This window comes from Scardinius erythrophthalmus (assembly GCF_964197995.2).
Source record: "Scardinius erythrophthalmus genome assembly, chromosome: 13".
Lineage (NCBI taxonomy): Eukaryota > Metazoa > Chordata > Actinopteri > Cypriniformes > Leuciscidae > Scardinius > Scardinius erythrophthalmus.
In genome coordinates this window covers 25,964,481-25,986,599 of record NC_138233.1, presented here as the reverse complement: position 1 = coordinate 25,986,599, position 22,119 = coordinate 25,964,481, and the positions used below count along the sequence as shown (strand labels likewise).

Below are 22,119 nucleotides of genomic sequence, written 5' to 3'. Positions count from 1 at the left end.
TTCAATTTGTTTATTATAATAGAAGTCAAAGGTAACCATAGTAACATGAAATTAAATATTTAAAAAAAAATGAAATTTGGTTCCTGGAGGCACCCAAAGTGGTTCCACACAGTGCCTAATATAAGAGTTCCTCAGGAAACCTGTGTGGTTCCTCAGAGAACCGGCCCTTTTTAAAGGGTGCCTAGAGGATCTTCAGACGGTTCCGCCGGTGTGGCGAAGTGAAGAACCCCAAAAGGTTCCTCCAGGCACCTTTTATTTTTACAGTGTAGATGTACAGTGTTTACATTTAAGACCAGGAGGCAGTGAGTTATTATGCAAATGCATATTTCTTTGCACAATGTTGGAAATGTTGGCATTAATAAATGCATAAAATTTCCTTATTCCTTCTTTTTCTTTTCAGTCACATATATCGTGATATATCGTTGATGAAATTTCTTCCAATATATTGAATATCGTAGATATCGCGAATCGTGATATTATCATATCGTGGACCACATATCGCCACAGAATTGAATCGTGAGGTACCTGTATCGTCCCACCCCTAATAAATATATATATATATATATATATATATATATATATATATATATATATATATATATATATATATATATATATATATATATATCCGTATATATATATATATATATATATATATATATATATATATATATATATATATATATATATATATATATATATTCACTGATGGACCTGATGAGTGTGTGTGTGTGTGTGTGTGTGTGTGTGTGTGTGTGTGTGTGTGTGTGTGTGTGTGTATATATATATCAGTCTATCAGTCTCTCAGTCTGGTGAGTAAACTAAAAAAAATGTGCTTGCCAATGGCGATTCCATTGCCAAGGTGTGTGTAGAGGGTTGGTCTTTCATACTAATATATTTTGAATTCAGTGAGATTGACTGCAAGGCAAATGCACATACATAGCACAGCTTTCCTCTCTCACAGCTCCCACGTTGCCCTTTATTTTAAATGATCGTTTTGCTATTGTTTTAAACCTAAATAATGGAGATGCTAGTGGCTAGAGAGTTCAACTTTACACCTAGTTAATTGGTTTTGCGTGAGCAGTTGCGGGACTTCTGTTGGCCGTGAGGTGAGGGGCGCTGCTGTTGAAATGCCCTTACTCAATCAGTCACCTTAATGAATCCAGAGGTCTCATTGAACTGTCTCTGTAATATAACACATGCACGAGGACTGTAAAATGACAACTTTTGGGATTTGTTTTGCATTATTCTGTTGAATGAAGTGGAAGGCCTGCAATTAATTTAGTGCTTCTTTGCCTTGACATTAAAGCCCCGTTGCAGTGACTTCATTAGTCACTGCAATTCGTTAGTTCTAAAAGTTCACTAAACAAAATCTGATTCATTCCTTTAATTTGCCTCTTGAAATATGAGCTAAATCTGCCTGGTTTTAAAATGGCCAAAACACCAAATGGCACAGAACTGCAACTCGGCCTGCCAAAATTCAAACCCAAAAGCTGTTAAACTATTTTAACTGACTTTCAGCACAAAACCTCTACAGTCCAGAAGCCTCCCTCGCCGAGACCAGTATTGTGAACTGGAACACAGTGTCCTGAAGTTCCTGATAATTGATAAGGTGAGAAATTATGTTGCCATTCAGGTCCATCAGATAAGTTCACTTTTTCACATTTATTTTTCTGGTAGGTCTAATGCAGTTACATTATTGAAATTCTTCCAGGTTACCCACCACCCAAAATGTGTCTGAAAAGTTTTTTTTTTTTTTGCTTCCACTTTTAGTGATCGTTATAACCTGTTAATCTTGTCACATCTGTAATATATTAGTTACTTGGTCTATAGTGTTATGTTGGGAGCTGTTCGTGAAAACTGTGTTTTTGGATTTTGGGATTGAAGGGATGACTTCAGTAGAGGAGCTAAATAGCAATTAGACATTTGACCTGAATTGTAACACAAATTGCTTTCACTTATTGATGACATCATACCCTCAGGCAGCAGACACAGCAGATTCCGCCATAGTCGTTGTCTGTGTTGCAAAGCGGGTACGTGGATGTGAGAGCGGAAGCATCCAGATAGGGGTGTGATCCTTTTGAGTAGGGGCGTGTTTGTTTTGGTGATTTCAAATGTCAACAGTGTTTACCAGAAATTGCTTACTGCACCTTTAAGGCCATGACCCACCAAGTCAATGCGGCTTGGTGTGTCACGGCCTTTAGACTTCTCTTTGACAAAACACAAACACTGCTTCTAACATGGGTGAAAAAAAAAATCCGGATCCGGAAGATATACTTTGCTTTCAGGATTCATTTAAAGGGGCATCAAATGAGATCCCTAAAATGACAGTGACTGAATGACTCCAGACCAACAATGAGCTTTAACTCAGTTACTGTGTCATTAGTGCTGCAGAACGGGCCAAATATGAAAATGTAGCTAATTAAAAAACTGTATAAGAAAAACTACCCATTATCTTAATGAAAACACAACTGCTCCAAACATCTGTTTGTTTATTCTGAAACGGCTTTGATGAATCTCAACTATAATTGATGCATTTAAAAGTTGCCAGTTTAAACGCTCACATTGCTATATTTACCAGACATTGGCATGATGTGTTACATTTGTTACAGTCAAAGAAAAAGAAAAGGAAAGTTTTTTTTTTTTTTTTTTACCCAGACTTTTTAGCATTTTTATTTTTGTTTTAAATTTACATTTATGCATTTAGCAGTTACTTTAATCCAAAGCGAACATTGCATGTTCATGCATTCCCTGGGAAGCGCCATGCTCTACTCCGTATAAAGGAATCCCTGTATTTTATATGATTCCTGTGGAGTGAATTGCCCTGAATGTATTTGAAATTCTCTTTTTGTCTGATTTTCAAGGCCTTCAGGATTTATATTTAGGTGCTACACTTTTCAGATATGAGTTGGACCAAATAATTGGCAGAATTCCAGTTAGCTATTGGGATTTTAATTGCTTTACTGACGCAGTGATTGGGGCTTGAGCTTTTCTTTATTGTGGCAGATTTCCCCCTCCCCAATTTTTCCATTTACCTATTTTTTCCCCCAGTGAAAGGAAGACGTCCTATAACGTAAAGAGATTCATCGCTTCCTTTTAATTCGACCTATAAGACTATTATTTTTCTGAAAACTGGACCCTAATACAAATGTATGGTATTCTTAACTAGAACCTTGGTAATTTACTATGAGCTAATGCAATATTAAACCGTTTTTTTTTTTTTTGTGCCATTGCTCATAAAATGAGCAACTTACTGAAAGCACATGGTTGTTTGAAATCAGGACAAAAGGAGTAGAGAGTCAGTCCCTCAACTTGCCATGAATTAAATAAGAGCAGAGCCCAGCTTTTAATCATTCTCTGTGAGGTAAGAGAATTCATTAGATGCTGCCTTGAGAAACTTTGGCCTGTTTTTATTGTGTTCATGTTATTAAAACATGAACACCATATTTGTGACTAATGGAAAATGGGTAATGAACAAACACACTTCCAAAGAGAAATATCTTTCTCACACAAGTCACAGTATTGTGGAGAAGCAGGATAAAAATGCATGTTACTGTATTTGCTGTTTTTCAGCCAAAGGCAAACCGCTCCAACCAGGGGCATCGCTGTTGTCCGTGAGTGGAGGGAACTAGCTCACCTTTGTAAAGGTGAATCATCTGTCAAACACCTACAGCTCCATTACCACCAAATAAATGATAGCCGCAGATGGGAACGAGGCAACGTGGTTAGATCTTCTTTTCTGTCCTTTCTCCATTGTCTGAATTTAAACAGAAAAGCCAGATGCTATCAAATTATTAGTATTAATTGTACCTGTTGGCAGTGGTTTAATATATGATGTGGTACCCTGAAATTTGAGGGAAAACGCCTGTTCGATTAGAGTAAATGAAAGGAAAGTGCACTGCTTAGACATACTTTGATTGCTCTCATTGAGCTAATTTACAGATAAGAGCCGTGACATGCAAGGAAGCTCTTATGTGAAACCCTCTCTTTAAAGAAGTATTGTTTTTCACTTAAGCTTAATAACACATTATAGTAACATATCAAAGTCCATGTTTCCAGTGCTTTTAATGTGTCACTTTGATGCTGTGATATGTAATTGCCTCGCAGCAGAAATGACTCGGGCGCAGCTTTGGAATATTTTTATTAATAGTTTTTTATATTTTTATTTTAATACTATTTTGAATAAAACAGCACCATGCCACATTTATTTCCCTAATTGCATGAAAAGTGTTTTAAATGAGTGCCGAAAACATAAAAATGCTCGTATTACCTATGAAAAATCATCTTGACAGCTGTTCGAATCCCCTTCGGCTTTTGAATAGTCAGAGCTAATTGTGAAGAATGGAAAAATAAGCAGTTCATAATGAATATGCCAATGTTTGCATCCATGCACATCCAAAAATTTCCGAACGAAAGCAGCTGCCAAAAACGATGGCCAATGTCGACATCCGCGAAACCGAAAGAATAAGGTGACTTTGTATTTGGAGACACAGTGGCGGTGTGCCTAAACAAGCTAATTATATTTAAATCCAACATCAAAGTATATAAATAGACTCTTAAGCAGTACATTTGATCTACTGTAGATATTTGAAACACTCATTGGGCCATCTACATTCTTGACTTTGTTTCAGTATGCTAATGCACCCGAATTAGATCAAGTTTTGATTATTTTCCCCTGAGGTTGTTGGTCTGCAGTGTTCATCAGGTTTAGCAGCACTAGCGGTTTCCACCCACACTCTTATCATGCTTTTATGAGACCGTTGTAATGTCAAATATTGTGCTCACAACACCGGTCTCTACTGCTCTCCTAACCGTGACGCACAGAACTGTAAATTCCTGCTGAATGTGTTAAGACATCTGTTAAATCTTCTTAGCTCTGAAATTAACCCAGGTTATGCCGCACATAGATTCTGAGCTGTGAACATAGTGGTGTCAAAGTTCTTCTGGGATTCTTTAACCTCTGAACCCCCAGCATTCTTCCAGTCATGTGTTCTGCTCCTAACACCTGTTGCACTTGGAAAATGGAAATCAGATCCAAGAAAAACAGCTCAGGTGTTATTCGGTTATGTTCTGGCCGGCAACCTTGCTTTATTGGTTGGATGTTTTGAGATTGACTGCTTAATCAGACTGAAAAGCCTGCATGTAAACACCTTAATCGATCAGATTGACCTTGATCTGAATGAAATTTCAATCGGATTGGAAGAGGTGTTCCTTTTCTAATTCGATCGAGAGGACATGTAAACACTTGATCAGAACGGGAATGGCCTGCACATGTGCAATGATGTAGAAATGGCATAATGAACGAGCTGTAGTTGTTGTCATAAATGACTGTTGTGTTATTCTAAAATTCCCCTACCACTCATTGTCTGTGAAATGGAGCAGAACAACGTCCCATCAGTCCTCACTTCATACTCATCCACAGACACTTTATTTTTGGTGTGGGAATGTAGTCAGGGGGCCAATTCTGAAAAGGGCTTCCGTTAAGACTTTTGCGGACATGTTTTGGTACAAGCTGTCACCCTATTTTTTTAGTTAGAAGACACCCATAGGTAAGATATTAGGGTGATTGTCAAGCTGAATTTTTTTTTGTGTGACTTGTACAAGCAATTTCAGGCCAATTTTTTGGTTTCCTGCTCAACACGACATGCCAACAGTAAATGTTGAATATCTCCACAACCACAAGGACCATATTCATAAAAATGTTATCAAATGAAAGCCAACACTCATGGGATGTCTGCTGAAGTGTCAGAATGAACATTTATTGTACAGTGAAAGAGACAACAGAACTAGAACATGAAAAAAACTATCTCCGCCTAAAGAGAACCAGTTTTCAAAGTGAATATCAGCTTGGAAACATAACCTAGTATCCCAAAACCTCTATCAATCAGTACCCATATCTAAGGGAATGAGTCAAGCCAAGTTTAAAGCTTGTAGGGAGAGACAGTGCAATGCTGCACAAGTTATAATACTTTAATGTCAAGCCGGAAATTTAGAACTGTAGATGATGGTCTATGGTGCTATTTGACTTAATTAGTGTACCAGGTTGTAACACAAATTATATTACATTCGCATATCACTATAGTTATTAATTCCATCCTAACAAAACTGCTCTCTCATTTCTTTAGGGTTAGGGGTTAGTAACTAGTTAGTAGTAATAACTATGTAATAGTCGTATGGCAAAGGTATGTTTTTCCCCATCAAAGCAGTGGCTCTCAGGTTGGCAGAGGTTGGCTCTCAGGTTGTCAGTCTCATTCCTTTGAGACTGAATGGATTGAATAAGCAAGGTCAAGCTAAGCGCAATGCAAATAATGGTGTGTGTCGATTATATTGCAAAAATATTGCACAATATTATACTACAATAATCTCCAGAAAGAGCACAAAGACACCACTTCCTGAAAAATCACTTCAATTAAAGGGCTTTATCTTGGCTGTATTTTCCATATTTGTCTTGACAAATGAAACATTGTTCCCAATCAATATCTCTTCCTATTTGTTTTTCTTTGGACGCTAGACTTACAGCTTCCTCTGGATCCATGTTATCTCATCTGAAGGCAAATACATTTTTCACTACACTAGTCTGATTGGTTTCTGAGTGGATCACTACAATGTCCTCTGACATAAGCTGAGGGCTTTGCTATCTAACAAACTTATTAACGCTTTTAGCTATAGCAGACTGTAAAATAGGCTGCTGTGCAGCAAATAAATTAAAAACAATATTTCCATTACACATCTGCACAAAACTTAATTTACCTATTAGTAAGTAAGCTAGTAATTATGAAAGTAAATTAGCCTAGCTATACACTCACCTAAAGGATTATTAGGAACACCTGTTCAATTTCTTATTAATGCAATTATCTAATCAACCAATCACATGGCAGTTGCTTCAATGCATTTAGGGGTGTGGTCCTGGTCAAGACAATCTCCTGAACTCCAAACTGAATGTCAGAATGGGAAAGTAAGGCGATTTAAGCAATTTTGAGCGAGGCATGGTTGTTGGTGCCAGACGGGCCAGTCTGAGTATTTCACAATCTGCTCAGTTACTGGGATTTTCACGCACAACCATTTCTAGGGTTTACAAAGAATGGTGTGAAAAGGGAAAAACATCCAGTATGCGGCAGTCCTGTGGGCGAAAATGCCTTGTTGATGCTAGAGGTCAGAGGAGGATGGGCCGACTGATTCAAGCTGATAGAAGAGCAACTTTGACTGAAATAACCACTCGTTACAACCGAGGTTGCAGCAAAGCATTTGTGAAGCCACAACACGCACAACCTTGAGGCGGATGGGCTACAACAGCAGAAGACCCCACCGGGTACCACTCATCTCCACTACAAATAGGAAAAAGAGGCTACAATTTGCACAAGCTCACCAAAATTGGACAGTTGAAGACTGGAAAAATGTTGCCTGGTCTGATGAGTCTCGATTTCTGTTGAGACATTTAGATGGTAGAGTCAGAATTTGGCGTAAACAGAATGAGAACATGGATCCATCATGCCACTGTGCAGGGTGGTGGTGGTGGTGGTTTAATGGTGTGGGGGATGTTTTCTTGGCACACTTTAGGCCACCATGTACCCATCCTCTGATGGCTACTTCCAGCAGGATAATGCACCATGTCACAAAGCTCGAACCATTTCAAATTGGTTTCTTGAACAATGAGTTCACTGTACTAAAATGGTCCCCACAGTCACCAGATCTCAACCCAATGATGGTGGTGGACTTTAGAAGGACCAGGAAAACAACATTAAAACCCATTTACCTGCATGGAGAGGAGGTGGAGGTGGTTGATCATTTTAAATATTTGGGTGTGTACCTCGATAACAGACTGGATTGGAAACGCAACTCTGAGGCCATCTTCAAGAAGGGCCAGAGCAGACTCTATTTCTTGAGGAAGCTCAAGTCTTTTAATGTATGCAACAAGATGTTGTATATGTTTTATCAGTCTGTCGTCGAAAGTGCAATATTCTTTGCAGTCATCTGCTGGGGCAGCTGCATCAGAGGCAGTGATAGTAAGAGACTAAATAAACTAATAAAGAAGGCTGGCTCTGTGCTGGGGTTTGCTCTGGAACCTATGGAGTTGGTTGTGGAGGAAAAGATGTTGAAGAAACTATTTAACATCATGGACAACACATCACATCCGCTGCACAACTTGGTGGTTGGGCAGAAGAGTGTTTTCAGCTGGAGACTACGGCAACTCTGCTGTAGCAAGGACCGGTACAGAAAGTCATTCCTACCCACTGCAGTAACAATATATAACAGATCTTCTCTGGGTAGATAAGAGATTATGGACATTAATGACAGAATAGAGAATAACACATGAATATATGGTATATGATATTTAAACTGCACATCTTGTGTAACTATTTTATTTATTTATTATTATTCTTAAGGATTTTTATACAGTATAGGTCAATGTATGTTATATGTAATATGTCTGGTATGTATTGTAATTTGCTGCTGTGACATCACAATTTCCCCTTGGGGATTATTAAAGTCTTTCTATTCTATTCTATTCTATTCAATAGAGCATCTTTGGGATGTGGTGGAACGGGAGCTTCGTGCCCTGGATGTGCATCCCACAAATCTCCATCAACTGCAAGATGCTATCCTATCAATATGGGCCAACATTTCTAAAGAATAAGGGTGTCACGATTTCGATTTAAAATCGAAATCGATCGAAATTAATGCTCAATCTCGATTATCGAATCAAAAAATGGAATCGTCGATGCTGCCACGCCCCCATGTCACGGCAGCTCGGCTTGCCTGTAATAGGTAAAACTCCTTTTCTCGAGAATATCGAAGCCTTTATTTTAAAACACATTGCAGCTGCACAGCGAGAGCATCATATCTCGTCTGAGCGAGCTGATTGTCTGTGCTGCGGCAACTGCACGAACCTATGGCGAGTTAGCAGTGGCGTACGGTCCAATGGGAGCGCATGGCTCCCTGCCAACCTCGAGCGCGCCAATTTGGACGTGGCTGGAGAGTATAATTCACAAAAAACTCGCCAAAGGATTTTAGGTTTAAATCGACTGAAGCGAAGTACCTGATATGAGCGAAATAGCACGGCAAGGCAAAGCAGTACTCGTTCCCTTATCTCTAAGGGAACCGAGGTTACGCAAGTAACCAATTAGCCTACGTTCCCTTACGAGAACGTTCTCTCGTACTGCGTTGCAAACGCTGTGGGAACCCAATTTAAATCGCCGTGCTATTCGCCTGTGACTGCTCTGAGGAGTCCAGGGAGCCCCGGGACTATAATAGCCAGGTAATAGGTTATATTGTTTAAGTTTCCAATTGACTGAAGATATAAGTTATTGTTACATTATGTTGTTAATAAACGTTTTAAATTTGACAATGTAGTGTGTGGTGTTGCGAACAAAGGTCAGATATTATTATATTGCATAAAAGTCTTAAAATGGCATAGCTTGTGCTTTGAATTTATTTTTTTTAAATCGAGAATCGAATCGAACCGTGACTTTAGAATCGAAAATGTAATCGAATCGAGGATTTGGAGAATCGTGACACCCCTACTAAAGAATGCTTTCAGCACCTTGTTGAATCAATGCCACGTAGAATTAAGGCAGTTCTGAAGGCGAAAGGGGGTCAAACACAGTATTAGTATGGTGTTCCTAATAATCCTTTAGGTGAGTGTATGTCTGGTAAGTATATAGCTAGTTGGAAAACAGTTTAGCTTACCTGTTTCTGGCAACATTTGATGGTAGAATGGTAGAATCTTGAGGTAAATGTTTGTGTTGACAAATAGATCAAGTTAATCTGTTGTGTGATTGTGTGATTCACTCCTTTATAAAGTTTTGTTCAGACTGTACTGTTGACACCTGCTGTGATCATCTTCTCTGGATCTGCTGCCTCAATCTACTGCCAAATCACAGCTGCGCTGACACAACAGTGCCTCTTGTGGTGTGATACTCTTGTGGTATTTATTGATTATTATTTTTTAATGATCATGCTTGCACATAAGTTGGATTATATTGCACATTTGCCCAAAATTACAATAGGTAACATGGAAGAAAATGGAAGCACTTTGGGGGGAAAAAATCCGCTTTTACCACTTTTAAGAAAATAGTGTTAAAATGGACAAAAAAACATTTTCTAAGCTGACAACCTGGCTAGAACACATGTTGAGGGGATAAATATTAATACTGGATAGGTTGTATACTTGTACCAAAAAGTGTCCGACAAAGTTTTAATATCAGTTTTGGCCCCCTGACTAATGGTGCATTTTTACTGATAAATATAACAGCACAGCACAATGTGCTCGTCATCTCCAAATCAGGACCCAAAATAGATAAATATTGAGTCAGCTCTTCATAACAGAAAAGAAGCAATGTAGGCGAATAGTATGTGCAAAAAGCAGGAGAGTATGTATATTCGTGCAGTATAAACATAACAAAGATCCAATCCGATTGTGTGGTCTTACGTGAAGGCATAGTGCACCCAAAAATCTAAATTCTGCCATGATCCCTTTTAAATTTTCATAAAATGTGCTTCCTTTGATGCTTGATTATTTATTTATTTTATGCTGGCAGAACAGCAGATCAGTTTAGCGAATTCATTGTCCACTGCAATGAATGACCCATACATGTGCATTATTTAAGAGGCCTTGTGGTTTTAGTGTAGATCCTGTTTATATGGCAATTAGCACAAATTTAACTGTTGCTCTGCTCCCTCTGCTGGTACATATACTAACAATATAGGCAGACTTTACAGTGACAAAGAAAAACCTAGCCTACGGGTATCCCTTATTACATACCGACATGTCTTATTTTACTAACGATTACAGTGGCAACAAGAGTATGGTAAAATAATATAGCCTACTTTTAAACCTGTTTTAGTTGGCTAATACCAAGTTATTGCTTGCATTTTTCAAAAATAATACCAACTTGCCACTCATTTTATTGTTGTAACAAGAAGTAAATATTTTGGCAGAAAATAGGCCTAGTTGAGTTAACCCAAAAATGAAAATTATCCGATAATTTAGGCTAGCCTACTCACCCTCAAGCCATCCTTGGTGTGACTTTCTTATGTCAGCCGAACACAATCAGAATTATATTTAAAAATATCCTGGCTCTTCCAAGCTTTGTAATGGGAGTGAATGGTAACTGATATTTTGAAGCCCCCTCAAAAAGCTCATTCATCCATCATAAAATTAATCCATAAGGCTCTAGGAGTTAATAAAGGCCTTCTGAATCGAAACGATTATTTTTTCTAAGAAAAGTATCCGTAATTAGGCCTATAACTTTATAAACTGTATTCACTAGCTTTTCATAATGAACACGTATTTGAACTTGTCAGCCTTCTTAAGTCTCAATAGACACATTCAACATGTTTTATTCGCTGACAACGATAAAACTGTGCATTTTGTGAATGGGTTTCTCGCGCACAGTAATCAGTATGAATACTAATGCTTTCAAACCAGTCAGTCGAGCGCGTGAGAGACGTTCGCTTTCATGGTTAATTTTAAAGAGAGCGTATAGATTTGTCGCGTCGCGACCTCGCGGTCAGTGTAGTCGTTGTGTTGAGCGTGACTGGATCCTCTCTCTCTCTCTCTCTCTCTCTCTCTCTCTCTCTCTCTCTCTCTCTCTCTCTCTCCCCCCCTCTCTCTCTCCCTCGCTGTGGTCTGCTCTATCTTTAAAGCTGTTATAAGCGCAGCAGACCCACAGACACCAGCAGCAAAGCTCCTAGCGCGGAATAACGTCCACTACCAGATCCCCACGGGACTTTAGCTGGCTTCGTTTTGAACCGAATCCCCAGGACGATGTTCCTTGTGCAGTATACAGGTACGCTGTCTTGAGTTTAACTTTATTTTAAAGATTAGAGGCATGAAATGTGCTCAGTCCCGTGTATGTGTCTCTATAGATATAACGTAGCCTACTATAGGGAGCCGCCCGTTACAAACGGACGTTACGGACAGAAAAATGAATGAAAACTCCGCTAAGAAACAACATTACATTCAGAGCACAGGGTTCCCCACATAAATGACTTTAATAACTGAAATTACGTCGCGCTCCACTTTAAATACACGTCTTTGCGGTGTTTCGGCATATCGCTTATGTGATATCTAGTGAGCTGTCTACAAAGACAGCACAGCCGCGTGCAACATTTTCGAGAATCATAGATTCGAGTTCCCTCGGAATACCCCCTGAGTGCTGTTTAGTTAGGCAGCTCATAGGTTTTGAGATTGAGACACATCCATTGTCGCCCAGACATTAGAGCGCAGTCACTGACAGCTCCGGTGATTAAAACAACTGTTATATCGTTATAATAAGATTATAATGACATTATATTTGGTCTCATGTGTTCTTGCGTGTGGTTACTGTTCCTGCAACATCAATACATTACAGTGGGCACTGGAAACCCATGTCCACTATTGAATTGCCATATGCAAATATTTTAGTTTTAAGCATGCTGACTACTAGTGTCATTTATTGCTTGACTTGTTGGGAATTATTCCACGTTGGAGCTCAGAATACAGACTGTAAGGCATGTTGTCAGTTTCAACAATATATAACATGTTGCTGTAAAGGTGCTGGCAAGATCAATGATAGTTCAATTGATCAAAAACAAGTTGCTCTTGATATGTATAGTGAATATAGTCACACACGAAAAGAAAACAGACTGAGAAAGAATAGCCTAAAAGAAGCTTTGTTTATTCAAATATTTAATTCGGGGTGATTAAATGAGGTTCTATACAATGATATTAGTTAATGCAATAAGGCATCATGAACTTTCAACAAAGTACTTTTTACAGCATTCAGTAATCTTAATAATTATTAATATTTTTAGTTCATGTAGTATGCGTTAACGTTATTGTTAATATGTAGGCTATGTGTATTAATTAAGATTAATGCTGTATTGCTCATTGTTAGTTCATGTTAACAATTGTGTTGAAAGTATTTTTACAAAGATTTCCTAGCATAATTATCACTTCGATGTGATTTATTATGAAGCTTGTGTACTTGATCTGTGTTCTTTTATGAATGCATGCTGAATAGGCTACTTCATTGTGAGTAAGAGAAGAATGAACTATTGTCATCTGATCTATTTACTCAATAACATAGTAGAGCCTTACTGTAACACACACACACAAAGGCATGCATCAATCAAGGGTGCGTGCCATTATTTTGTCTATGCGTGTGTTGATAAGATGCTAATCTATTTCTATTGTCAGTATTTTTTTTCCTTTTCCTCTCCTCTGCTTATTTTGAAATGCATCTGGCTTTTGTCAGAGTAAACCCACTCACCCTAACCTCAAGTGTGAAGGAAAAAGCCTCTTATTGCTGTGACAGCCAGTAACTTTCTTGCACATAGCTCTTTTGGTGGGTAGGGAGTGGCCATTTAAATTGCACATAATGGATAGTCTCTGAGCTTTCATGAGAGCACAAGAACCCAAATGAAAAAGGGGAGGGCAGCACTGAAGAAGTGTAAAATGCATTTGTGACAGAGGTTACTTACGTAAAACGAAGCAAGCAATGGCTTATTTTTTTAAGACTTGAGTAAGAGAAATAGTCTGTGGGCAGATGTCTATGGTTTTGTGATTCAGCGACTGTCGCATATAAGAGGATGCCAAGAGGATTTAATGCACATAAAAAATAATATTTAATCCAAAGATATTTGCTTCTGCAAAAGAGCAAATAAGTAAATAACAGTCAGCGCCGTATAAACCTGATGAACTCTGTGCTTCAGTAGTTGTGATTGTTCGCTTTCAGAATGAGTTCAGCATCTGTGATTAAAAAGACACAAGTCCTTGTCCAGTAGATTGAAATTCTAATAGATTAGAACTCTTATGTACTAGAGACTGCATGGTGAGAAAAAAATTATGATTATGGAAAAGTATGATGCTTTCTGAGATAGTATTGTACAGCACACCTGTTCATAAATTAGCAACAGGGTTAAGCAGACTTTTTTTTTTTTTTTTTAAGTACGTACTGTACTGTAAATGTTACCATGGAAACATAAATGATAGAGTGGCCTGGCAAACCTGTTGCTTTGCCAAACGAACATATGCCATTTAATTTTAATTGAAGGTTACTATTCAGCATCTCTGGATGTGCTCCACAGTGAGAGTGTTTGCTATAATACTTTGTGTGAATCATCAATCTGAGTGGTTTTAGCCTAGCTTTATTTTGAATATAGACCTTTTGTAATATGAATCACAAGGCCTGGGGCCTGATGTGTGTGTGTGTGTGTGTGTATATATATATATATATATATATATATATATATATATATATATATATATATATATACGGTTTCCTTTAGAAATATACTGTATAAACATCCTAAAACATATGTTTACCTTAAAGGCAAAATTGTATACATTTAATTTGTTTAAAACAATTTTCTCTGAAAAGTATGGTATACAATTTTCTTTTTTGTTGATAGCGTATATTTATTTTTCAAACAAGACAAGGATACATTGTGTTTTTAGCAATGTAGGTAATGTGACTGTACAAAACATAGTATCATGTAGATGGGGATATGCATATGGAAATTAGGATATGCATAATAAAACTAGGCGTTTTAAGCTCCATAAATGTTTATTTCAGGGAGGAGACGAGGTAGAGATGCATGTATACATAAGCTTTCGCTGACTGTTTAAAAAAAGAATTTTGTGCAGGTTCTGGCGTATGCATCTATTTAATGTCCTTCAACATACTTCTCAAAAGTGCATTTTGGTCTAGATGTTTTGGAAAAATATAACGCAGTGATTTACTGCAATAAAGCAAGCAGCAAATGAGAGTTGTAAATTTCTATATGAGCTGCAGTGACAACAAAGCTGACAAGAGGCCTGCAGCCTTATCACCCTGTAGCCCAAGACTGGTTGCCCACTGAAGCTAAGCAGGGTTGAGCCTGGTCAGTACCTGGAGGGGAGACCTCCTGAGAAAACCAGGTTACTGCCTGAAGAGGTGTTAATCAGTCCAGCAGGGGGCGCTCACCCTGTGGTCCGTGTGGGTCCTATCGCTCCATCAATATAGTGATGGGGACTCTATACTGTCAAAGAGCACCGTCCTTCAGATGAGACGTTAAACCGAGGTCCTGACTCTCTGTGGTCATTAAAAATCCCAGGATGTCCTTCGAAAAAGAGTAGGGGTGTAACCCCGGCATCCTGGCCAAATTTGCCCAGTGGCCTCTGTCCATCATGGCCTCCTAATCATCTCCATATATACTAATTGGCTTCATCACTGTCTCCTCTCCACCAGTAAGCTGTGTGTGGTGGGCGTTCTGGCACAATATCATCCAGGTGATGCTGCACATTAGTGGTGGTGGTTGAAGAGATTCCCCCCTTCTATGTAAAGTGCTTTGAGTACCTAGAAAAGTGCTACATAAATGTAACAAATTATCAGTGGTATTGAAGGAGTGCAGCTCATAGATATGTATGTAGATGCCACATTCGAAAACTCCAGACACGTCGACGCACCAGTCATCTAGGAACGGTCAGCGTGTCGTCACTCACAGTAAGAATCAATGACTATAACGTGCACCAATAATGCAATTATTTCCAATAATCAGAGTAAGGACTTCATCACAGTTAGATGTTTACATGACACGAGCAACGTTCTTCACTCCCGTTTACATTTAGCTAAAAAGTTAGCTAACCCTAACTTTTTAATTTCGTGTTAGCTGATGCCTTCGTCTTGTTGTATTGTGTTAGTTTAGCTAAATCATCTGTCTCAAGTTTATTTCTGTGAGATAATGTGGCTGAGGGTAGGCAAGACTCTTATATGATTTGTCTGTGCCTACATAGAGTGATGTAATAAAAAATGATGCATGGAAAACCGTTTCTGAAATTGTTGACATTCTGAGTTTGATTCATGCATTGCATTGATAATCGTTCATCTTGTTCATGATATTATGCATTATTCACTGCTGCAGGTATATACAAATGCTTTCCCATCCAGAAACTGATGCCAAATCAAAATAAAATGACATTATTGACATAAAATTTTCAAAAGCTACGGCCGGTGTCACAGTAACATTAGGCCATCCAGCGGCAAAGACATGCTAGCAACCAACAGTACAGTGACCAGCCTTCCTCCAGTGGAAAAATTGCTGTCAGTGTGAATGATACATCCATGGTCAGAATTATCATTCAACACTATAATTGACTGCAGTTGCGTAAATACATAATCATATTGTGTATATATAATCATATTGCAATGCATAATCATATTGCTTTTCCAAGCAAAACAGGAACTCTTTCAGGATTTAGGCTACAATTTTTGATTGAAAATGTTTGATTATCTTTCTCTCTGGATGTCACTCATTTCAAACCCGTTTTCTTTCCATGCATGAAATGTGTCCTCTGCTCTGTCTTTTTAAGGCTTGTGAGGCTTTTCATGTGTGCTCCGAACCTCATTTCAATGCATGTGCTGTATTTTGGCCATAATTGAGTTTGTTGTACTCTCACGACTCTCCACATGGCAGTCGCTCCAGCAGTTTGCTCAGATTTGCGTCTTTCTGTGCTTTGCTAATTAAAAGCCATGGTATCCAGCGCTAAGGAACGGTGTACCTGATAATTGACGCTGCAACAAATGCTCCTCTGTGTTGGATAATGAAGAACCACATTGTGCTGAATCCTGCTGGGTAAGCGTTATCATCTGCATTTTTTTATTCAGTGTATTTTTCCTTGAATACAAGAAACTAATTGAAGTGCATAATCAGAGGCTAGTTATAAATATTTACTCTATTTGACTGCTTCAGCTCCAAAAAGAAAACAATGGATATAAAGAGGGCTTGACATTAACTTTTTTGCTCACCAGCCACTGTGGCTAGTGGTTTACCAAAGTTACTAGCCACTCAGAATTGTAACTGGCCACAGATTTGACATCAATACCATGCACAAAAATGGCCTAGACATTTTTAATATTATCTCAGAATTTGGCAGTTGGGTATATTAGGCTGCTGTCACTTTAAGACCTGGCACACACAGATCCGTTATACTGTTACACATGCATTTTGTTCTGAAAATGTTTTTGTGTTCGCCTAAACCATAACTGACTGTGTTTACGTGAATACTCACCAAACCAGCATTTTTTGTGTGTATTTGACTTAATGGTCAGTGGGAATTATGCGTAATACACGCAATCCCACACTGAAATTCAAGCACTCTAACACCAACAATATTCATCCAGAGCAAATGATACGAGTGAGGGGAGGCGGGTTTGTGTGTAACTCGCTGTCAGAGAGATTATGAGAGAGCAAGAAAACGCAGCTGATATCGTGTATCTATTCTGCGGAAACTGAGAATTGGAAGTGTTTCAGTCATTTCAGTATCAATATGTATCTAAAAATCCATATTTTTGACAAAATTACATTGCACTAGTTTATTATTTGCCTTTTTAAAAGACTATGCCTTTTAAAAGACTACAATTGATAAATGTATATTATAAATAAAATTCAACCCGCCAAAGTGGCAGTTGAATTTTTGTATAATCTCTATTAGGAGTGACTGTTATACACCACTGCACCACTCGCAGTTGGCGCGCTGTTAATGTCAAGCCCTGGATATAAATTTAAATGTAAAGATTAGATCTGATTTTTATAGTATTGTTGAACAGGCCACTTTTTAACTGTGCAAACTAAACCTAGCTTGATGGATCCTGCATAGAAATAGTTTCAAATCATGTCTGTTTTAATGACATCCATAATAGCTCTCACTGTCTCAAATCCTAATGAGATATGCATGTGAGAATTTTTTTTAGCCTAATTGTTGTTTATGTGGCCCTTCGAGTATTTGTTTGGTTCTCTCCTCTTAGACGTGCCAGAGCACAACAAGGCAGTTTGGTCTCTCTCCATCTGCTAATGCTAAACATTCTGTCCCAACACATTTCAATTGTACAACAATTAATTAATGCTAAGTCTAGTTTCCACTGTAAAAATGTATTGGTAACATTTAATTGGCAGTTTATTTGTTCACTATGCCAGTGTTTCCTGCAATGCAGTGAAATAGTTTGAATTGTGAATTTGCAGTCTGTGTGGGATGTGATGCAACAAATTAATTAAATTGAATCAGCCTAAAACATTCACTGAATGAATATATACTCCCTTACTGAACAGAAAGTTATTATGTTCGGTATTAATGATACACATTTGCAACATAATATCCCTCTCCATTCACTGAATGTGTATGAATGTGTGCTCTGATCATCCAGGCGGTCTGTCAAAAAAAAAAAACAGCCTGCTGGGCTCTCAAGCAAGTGAGGAGATTCAGGTTCAAGTGTCCATAACAGCGGCCCCTCTAACTCAAATGTTTCCTGAAGTGGAAGTGCGATAGAAGACAAAAAGATTCAGCCCAAACCCACAGCTACTAACAAGGTCTTATCACTTCAAGTTTAAGGAAGCAGGCATGATGGCCGAGAGGATTCTGCTTTCCCCTTGCAGTGATAAATAACGGCCTTGAATCTGGCATGATCATAGGAGTTGGGATAAGAGGGCCTAAACATTGAAAAACCGAGACAACAAGAACTAGCTCGCTGTTCATTATTGACAACCATCTTTTGGAACGCAGGAGGCGTCTAATTTAACCTCGCCATTAACAAACAGGAATGACATGTCGTGTTTCTGTGAGGCTTTCTAATTGAACCCCTCGAGGTTGTCCTCCGTGAGCTCAGGCAGCAGAGCATGTTGGCTCGCCAAGGGCCAAACGTAGCCACTGGAGAAGCACTAAGCCTCGGTCTGCATCCCAGTTTGTGATGGAGCAGATTGGTGGCTTAAGGACTGCCATGCTCTGCTGCTGGGGCTCTGCTGAGATGACAGAGGCAAAGTGGTGAGCTGTCTTTCTGAGGCACTAGTAATATTGTACAACGCTGCTGCAACACACAACGGTGTGATAGATAAAGCGAACCAGAGTTTTTGTTGTTACTATGGTATTTTTTCTCTTTCCTTCCCGGCACTGCCAGGAAAAAAACAATTGGAGGCAGCACAGCATATAGCATGATGGATCGCCCAGAGGATGCAGAATACTACATCTCTCAAGCGGGCCTGTGTTTGCTAGGGCCCCTGAGAACGTTCCGAGATGCAACCACTAACTCACTGTAGATAATGGAAAAAGTCACGTTCCTCCTATTTTTCATCTAATACTTTAATTCTGCGCTGAAATTGCTTTTTTCATTTAAGCCTGAGGTAACTCTGATATGTGCGCAGCCTCAAGCAAGGAACTTTCTTTCTCATGTACTTCACACTGGAACCTTTCTTCACCCTGTGTCCTTTTTTCATTTAACTCTAAAGCACTGTGTATTTTCATTTATTTAGTTTTTTGTTTGTTTGTTTCCTGTTTTCAGCATGGAACAGTGAGTCTAGTTTAGTCCAGTTTTAACTCAGTGATTTTCCGCCTTCAGCATAGTTTTGAGGTGGAGCTCGTCTGCTGCTATTTTTGCATAAACACACAAATCTCTTAGACCACCTCCTTTCATTAGGAATCTAAAACACTTTTAAAAAAGCCTAAATGCAACCCACAATTTGTAGGATGAATGAATGTCTCAGTGTATGATTTGAGGTCAGGAGTCAAAGGAAAGGCTGTAACTGTTAGTCTGATGTTGCCATTGACCAGCCTCCACACAGTTAAATAGCATGTCTAATTCTATGCTTTAAAAGGGGCTTTGAATTTGTTAAAACATTTCTAGTCTGGGTTTTGTCTGTTTCCTACCCATAGGTTTGGGTTTGCACACTAAAAGATGACATATCACAAGGTGGGATGATTTACCTCTGGTTTCGTCACTAACTTCATTGCTATCTCTATTTTTACCATTGGAACGCATGCTGTGGAGATGACACAGTAAATCTTTCTACACTTGTAAGGGAGGGAGGTCAACATTGTTATACAGATTGGGATCTCTTGTTACTTTTTTCAACCTTCATGGTCCACGGTCCATTGTGCTGCAAACTTCCAAAACCAAATTCTGTTTATTCAGCAAGTTAAGCTCTTTAGTTTGTTCACAAGGGAAATTAGCCTAACCTATATGGAATTAAATTGTTTCGTTTGATACTAAGAATTTTGTGCTTCTGTTTGTCTTTTATCTGAAATTTTCACAAGAACTTTAGAGGTGAACCAGGAATTGTCTATGATGATTCATAGTCGGTAGTTTCCATAAGAATCAGTTGCTTTCTAATTAATTTGGCAAAACATCACCTTCATTGTTCTGCCCTGTTCATTTTATCAAACTTCGAACAAACTTTAAAATGTTATACTATTCAGTTTGAGGGTACAGGGTAACCAGGAATGTCTCTCTGTAAAGGTTGAGAACATTTACCTTTAGATGATGTCTAATATCATTTAGGACAATGGTAATGTTTGCTACGAACAACTGCCTTTTTATGAAGTTTACTTAGCCTAATTGATTTTTCATTTTGGCTATAAAATGCACTCCAGGGTTTTCCTGGACTTATAGCCCACAGTGCTAAAATGTCTCTCTGCGAGACTTAAAACAGCCAGTTTGCTCTCTGGGATGTGGTTATTCACAGTCAGTAGCTTCACACCAGCAGGAACAAGGTGCCAGTGCCAGGGTTTTGGAGGGGACACACCTGGTGTTTGGATGCGCAGCGGCTGTGATTGGTTTACTCTTGTCTGCCATTTCGACTCTTGCAGAAGCCAGGGCCACCGCTAGCCCTGAAGATAATCCATCTGTCAGCACCAGTCAGCTGGCTCCCCTGTGCCCCTGTACCCACATGGCCGTGTTGACGGGGATTCAGCATACATCTGGGTTACATCAGTGGCTACTCAACTGAAACCACTGCAGGTGTAAGCAGCCCCTCTTCAATAAATGTGGAATGTCAGTGGCGTTCTTTAGCTAATGACAAAACGACTGACCTCTTTCATTTCCTATGACTTGTTATCAGAGTTGAAGGCATATTATGGGTGCTTTTCTTGTGGCATGGTCCGAAACGGTGACCGTTGAGGTCAGTAACAAGTTGAAACTGAGGAGCTGCCAACGATTGACTGAACATCATGGCACTGAACATGGCCATTACAGAAAGAAAGTAATTGGATCCACAAATCAGCAGATGGGTACAGGTTTATAGTGGCACACAGTTTTATGGCCTTATATTTCAGGGCTTGGAAGTAGGCCGTCACGGCCATTTTGACATTGTGGGTAGCTTTTGACAGCGGGCAGCACACTCATGCCTCTTAGCCCTCAAGGGCCTTGTTGGCGAGAAGATGGAATTTGAACTTAGTCAACATAAAGGCACAACTGTGTTCTGAATTGATAAAAAAGTCTGGATTTCTTTACATCTGTCCATACAATACCTTTTCTACCTGAATAGATCTTATTCAGTGAAATTGTTCACCATGAAATGTTTATATTACTTTGAGTTACGTTGAGTGACACTGGATTTTTTAACAGAGAAAATTGCAAAGCAGGACTTTATTTGATCCTTTTGGGGTTGATGGGTCATGAAAAATGGTCTACCTTATGACAGACGATTTTGGCAGCCAGGAAGGACATTTTTTTGCTTGTCTACAAAGCAAGAAGGTCCCTGATTTGTTTTCATGTTCTCCCCTTATTGGCGTGGGTTTCCCCCAGGTGCTCCGGATAGGATCCAAGCAACCCTACATAGGACAAGAGGTTTGGAGCGTGGATGGATAGATATTTAAACTTTTTTTTTTTTTTATAATTTACACCAATTAGGAAAGTAAATAAGGCCAGTTTTAGTAAAGTTTTTCAGACATTAGCAAAGTCTGGTTACAAATCCTGCTACATATGGTTTAATTTTTAGTCCTTGAAAGATCTCCAAGTGTACAAAGGGGATTCATGTATTTTACCTTGACTACTGAGATTTGCCATTTCATGAAGATACTTTTTTCCTGTTCTTGCTGTTATTTGTGTGTTTGTTTATTGCAGAGCAGTCAGTCTCGTCTATACACCGCTTAGCCAGGGAAAGTAGGAGGGGTCAGGGGAAGGTCAGTGGAGAGGAAACTGCGTGATGTGACTGAAAAGCAGAATCATGTCTGCACACCATCTTTAGTCAATTTTTTAAATCCCCCCATTTCTGTCTCTCCCTTCTCTTGTTGCCCCTCGTTCTGCATCATTGTCAGTGAGAAAGAGGGAAAAGGTAGATTAATTGTTTTCTACAGGTAAAAGAGGCATCTCCAACGCCCTGCTTATTTGA

The 22,119-nt window shown here is 38.9% G+C and overlaps 1 protein-coding gene across 6 annotated transcripts in view; it reads left to right on the top strand.

Moving 5' to 3' along the window:
- Positions 1–22,119, top strand: part of enox2 (ecto-NOX disulfide-thiol exchanger 2) — a 250,392-nt gene that overhangs the window by 70,500 nt on the left and 157,773 nt on the right. The window contains exon 1 of one of the 6 annotated variants that reach the window (XM_081382660.1): positions 11,513–11,789. The exons of 4 other annotated variants lie outside the window; for them this stretch is intronic. In XM_081382660.1, coding sequence (XP_081238786.1) covers positions 11,768–11,789 — 22 coding nt within the window. In that variant the 5' untranslated portion in view covers positions 11,513–11,767. Of the gene's footprint in view, positions 1–11,512; positions 11,790–22,119 lie in introns of those variants that run through there. One more of the 6 variants, XM_081382658.1, reaches the window with a different exon arrangement.